Source organism: Ascidiella aspersa, chromosome 9 (assembly GCF_963924565.1).
Source record: "Ascidiella aspersa chromosome 9, kaAscAspe10.2, whole genome shotgun sequence".
Classification (NCBI taxonomy): domain Eukaryota; kingdom Metazoa; phylum Chordata; class Ascidiacea; order Phlebobranchia; family Ascidiidae; genus Ascidiella; species Ascidiella aspersa.
The window spans coordinates 21,268,553-21,273,037 of NC_139455.1; the positions used below are offsets into that span (position 1 = coordinate 21,268,553).

Sequence of the window (4,485 nt, forward strand, 5' to 3'; positions counted from 1 at the left end):
GTATGCTGTAGACCGCGCCCCCCTTTGGTAATCCTATGCCTTGCGCCCTCGTTTATCTATAAGTTAGCAAAATTATAATTAAATAGGGCCATTATACCTTCGATGATATGAAAACATGCAATGGCACACAACGAGACTTACGGTAGTGCTAAACAAAGTTACCAGAAGTAGAAAACACATTTTTTTGCACTTTCAATGTTAAAGTTGGCCAAAACAAAGTTTGTGCAGCGCTGTAGGAGTGGTGTACAACCCAAACGAAACCATTAGAATCATTGCAAAAGTTTAAATATTAACTTAGAGATCATGCCCCCCGCAATTTGTTGGAAAACCTTTTAAAACCAGCAATTCAGCATGTTTCATGGCTACAGTATTTTTTGAAAATAAAACGTCTTGCCTAAAAGTCTTGCTAAAAGTATAATCAACCAACTCGAAATGTGAAAAAAGAGGACATTTTTGAACGTCCTCGGACGACCATTCAGTTTTCTTGAGAAAAGGGGATATATGGTAGCGCTATCTTAATGTTAGTACCGGACGTTGTTCTAATCGCTTTAAAAGTCATTAATAGGTGTAAACTTTCTTAGTTAAGGCTTCTTCTAAATATTTGAAAAACGTTCCGCACCTTACGTTTAAAGCTTTGAAGGTGTTAGATATAAAACTCAATATTATAGCTTTATGGTCACACAATCATATATGTCTTAATGAAAGTTTTATTCTTCACAAGTACATGAATAAATTAATTTTCAAAAAGTAGAATTTACTTAGAAGTAGAATTTACTCGATGCATGGATTTTACACTTTGCATAGCATGCAACAAAATAAACAGTGGTACAACAATCATGAATAATTTGTAAGAAACATTAGCAATTGCAAGTGTAAATAATTGGTAAAAATTGTTTTTGATGTAATAATATTGCAGGCATTTATAGAAGTCAATTGCAGTACAAGTTGGTAATTGAAGGGTCATATATTTCTTTTAGTTTTATTTGGAACATCTCCAGCCCATTTTTTTGGTGGACAGATTTTACACTTCCTTAATTTATAGTTAAAAACAAAATGATTAGTGAAAACATCAAAATTTCTAACTAAATATCATCCTTTGCTGAGATTCAAACAACCAATCTTAGCTATCCTACAATTATATGTTGAAATAATTTTATTACTATGATTGCCCAAATGCTAGTTTTGCTTATCTTGCCACTTTACTATTTTTGAACATTTTGGTTGTAGACAACATATTTGTGATTATTTATCAAGGTTTGAATTTTTTATGACCAAAACAAGTTGCAAATTTTGCTCTGTCTTAAAGGGAATGAAAATGACATATTTTAATATAAGAAATAAAAATAACATACATGTTCTTTACCAAGTTAAAGACAGTACCAATAGTCATACATATCATAATTATTAACTTTTTAATAAAAATCAAAAAAAAAATTTCATTTTACCTTTTTCAAAGAAACAAAGTTCAAGGTAAAAGCTACTTTTTGCACACACTAAGCCACTTTTTAATTCCAAGTATAACAGTTCCACTTATCACTAGAGTTGATCCAACAAAACTTAAAACACTTGGTGGATTATGGAACACAGCAACTTGAAGTATATATGTGAACACAATGTCAAGTTGGCGAACAATGGATACTGGACCAGCATTCTCAATCTACAATAAAAACTGTTAAAAACAAAAACCTCCCATACCTAAACTGCTAACCACGATATTATATTGTACTTACACAACTACATGTATTTCAATTTACAAAGGGATTTCTTTTTTAGCAACACTGTTTACAATTGGTTAATAAACTTTATAGGTTTCACGTATTTGTGACAACTAGAACCTCCTTTTGCACAATGTACCACATTAAATCCTAACTAAATTTACCCCTATTTAAAGCATAAATTTGGTTGTTTCCATTTCTACTATTACATAAGCTTTATTACTATGCAAAGATATTAGAAACAATATTTGTTTAAAAATAGCTGAAGCTAAACCCTCCCTTCATCTAATTGTAGCTACGATTTATGTCAGAACACAACAAAACACCAATACCAACCTGAAAAGCTTTAGTCAGGAATATTTGACCAATTATACCACAAAGTCCAACCACTAAGGCAAACAACCATGGCTGTATTGATGAAGGGAATGCATAGTCACTTGTTGCCAACATAACAATGCCTGATATAATAATTCCCCAAAAGGATACAGAGAAAACAGGTAAAATAACATGGACTTTTGGGACTTTTCGCAGTATAACAAAAGAGATGGATGAGGCAACTGAACCCAAGAATGCACAAATGATACCAAGTTGAACATTGCTTTGATTATATTGTTCAGTGGGAAATATCTCAGTTTTGTTTGATTGCATAAATGCTGTTGTATTGCTATTGTAAATTGCAGGAATATTGGACACATTAAGCTGAAGAGGAATTGAATGAAATAAAAAGGTAGGCCTTGCCACCAACAGCACACCTGTGAACCCGAGAAGCAAGGTAAAACTTTCCACAATTCCAAATGATTCTCCTAAAAAAATCCAGGCCAAAATTGCAATGTACATTGGTGAGCTGTATATAATACTGGCTGCATCACCGATCGGAAGATTTTGGAATGCATAGAAGTAGAACAGAATACCTCCGCCTCCAAAAATTCCACGAATCATGAGCAACACCCGTGTTTGCAACGTATGTTCGGACCAAATGCTAATCCTGTAGAAAGTGTACAGTTTACCAAAAAACAGTGAAAAACAAGTTTTGTTGTCAAAATCCCTAAATAATAACATAGCTTATTACTGGCTAAGAATGTTAGGAAACAAAAAATTCCACCAAAACCTTTAAACATTGTTAAAGTATATTTAATTATAAAATGTGAGTTGCTAGTTTTAATAAATTATACTCAATTTATAGCACTTTATTTTAAACAACTATATGACTACAATATATTTGAGCTGTTCAATAACCATTTTCTGTTTATGTTTGGCATATAGAAGCCAATTTGAAAAGTTATGTATATTTCCACTTACCTTTTGTGAAAAACAACAATCAAACAACAAATCAGTTGCACTGCGCTGCGAATAGCTACAATTTGGAACGCACTCAACTTTCCATGTAAGGCTTTCACGAAAGCAGATCCTGTTGAGAAGAACAGACAAGACAGCGTGGCATAAATATAGCCCTTTACGTGAGATAAACACGAAGAGGAAACATTGCTAAACCCAACTGATTGTGTGTCACTTTCATTATCTGATTCGCCATCTTGTGTATGGGTAATTGTATGAAGTTCAATGTCTTCATAGACATCATCTTGGTTTTTATCTTTGCTTTCTAGTAATTGATACTTTACATTCTTCATAACATTTAGTACACAAACAAGTATTCTCCAAATTGCTGCACTAAATAGCAATGTGCATTTCTACAACTACCCCATTGTTCTTTTACACAACAAATAGAAGAAAATATTATACCATAAACATGTTATTTTAATAGGACAATAGATGGTTTGATCTGCAGGTACATCGTTTTTATTTATCTTTTATTTACCATACACGCCATTAATTTATTTAAAGCTGTTTAACATCACTACAGCTGCGAACATTTTTTTGTAACCTAAGAGCAGCCGCAGAATTGAATAGCTTAAAATCTTCCACTGTAATTATCAAGGTTCCAACCTGGTGCATTAGCATAATATACGACATAAAAGGGTCCTAATAACTGTTGTTTTTTAAATGTATTAAGAAATTATGCTTCAAACAACAGCAAACTTGATTAGCCAGTCTGCATTTTAATAGAGATGCACACCCAAGTTTTTTTCAAGAAATTTGTGTCCACACCTAATTTAGTAAATTGCACACCTAAAAATATCACAGGTGTGCAAAAAAACCTGAAAAAAAAAAGGTACCGTAGCTAATACAAGGACTGTGTAAATTTCAACTTTGTAACGTCAGAACTTTTTCAGATACTGCTCTCGGTTTGCAACGCAAGTGCTCAGGGTACACCCTATTTGTAAAAAACAAGAGGGGAAGATAAATTTCAAAATTGTGCAACAATTCGTTTAAATATTTTTTTGGCCTTGAGTTAGCACTTTTAAAATTGAAATTGTGTTAGGGTAGATTAAATCTAAATTTAATTACAATTAGAACAAACTGGAAAAGGATTTTAAAATGTATTTTACGAATATCTTTCAATAATAATTAAAAAAAATAGCTGCTGAACCTTTAAAATACCTTCCCTTATATAAAACTTTTAAAAAAACCTAAAAACTCGTGCTGGTTTCTATCAAAAAAAATCTTTAGTTACGGTAAAAAGTAGTGCACGCGCTATCTCGCTAAAAACGCGTTTAGTCGTAGACTGTTGTGCGTAAGATTTGCGTCAAGTCTGGTTGAGTCTCGGTAAGTCTTCTTTAAAGCGTTTTTGACTAACTGGTAAGATTTAGCCAAAATGGGCAATCCCGGCGAATAGCGAATATGAACAAGAAATGCTGAATCACGTCATGCG

General features: G+C 32.7%; 1 protein-coding gene across 2 annotated transcripts; it reads right to left on the bottom strand.

Moving 5' to 3' along the window:
• Positions 1-726: 726 nt before the first annotated feature.
• On the bottom strand, positions 727-3,419 carry LOC146133559 (solute carrier family 35 member G1-like). 2 transcript variants are annotated; one of them, XM_083397054.1, is made up of 4 exons: positions 3,015-3,419; positions 2,052-2,700; positions 1,446-1,657; positions 727-1,030 (listed from the first exon to the last, which is right to left on the bottom strand). In XM_083397054.1, the coding sequence occupies exons 1-3, from the start codon at positions 3,341-3,343 to the stop codon at positions 1,478-1,480; spliced, it is 1,158 nt and encodes a 385-aa protein (XP_083253180.1). In that variant the 5' UTR covers positions 3,344-3,419; the 3' UTR covers positions 727-1,030; positions 1,446-1,477. The 2 variants fall into 2 exon arrangements, with proteins under 2 accessions (XP_083253180.1, XP_083253179.1); XM_083397053.1 differs by having other exon boundaries at positions 727-1,657.
• Positions 3,420-4,485: the final 1,066 nt, after the last annotated feature.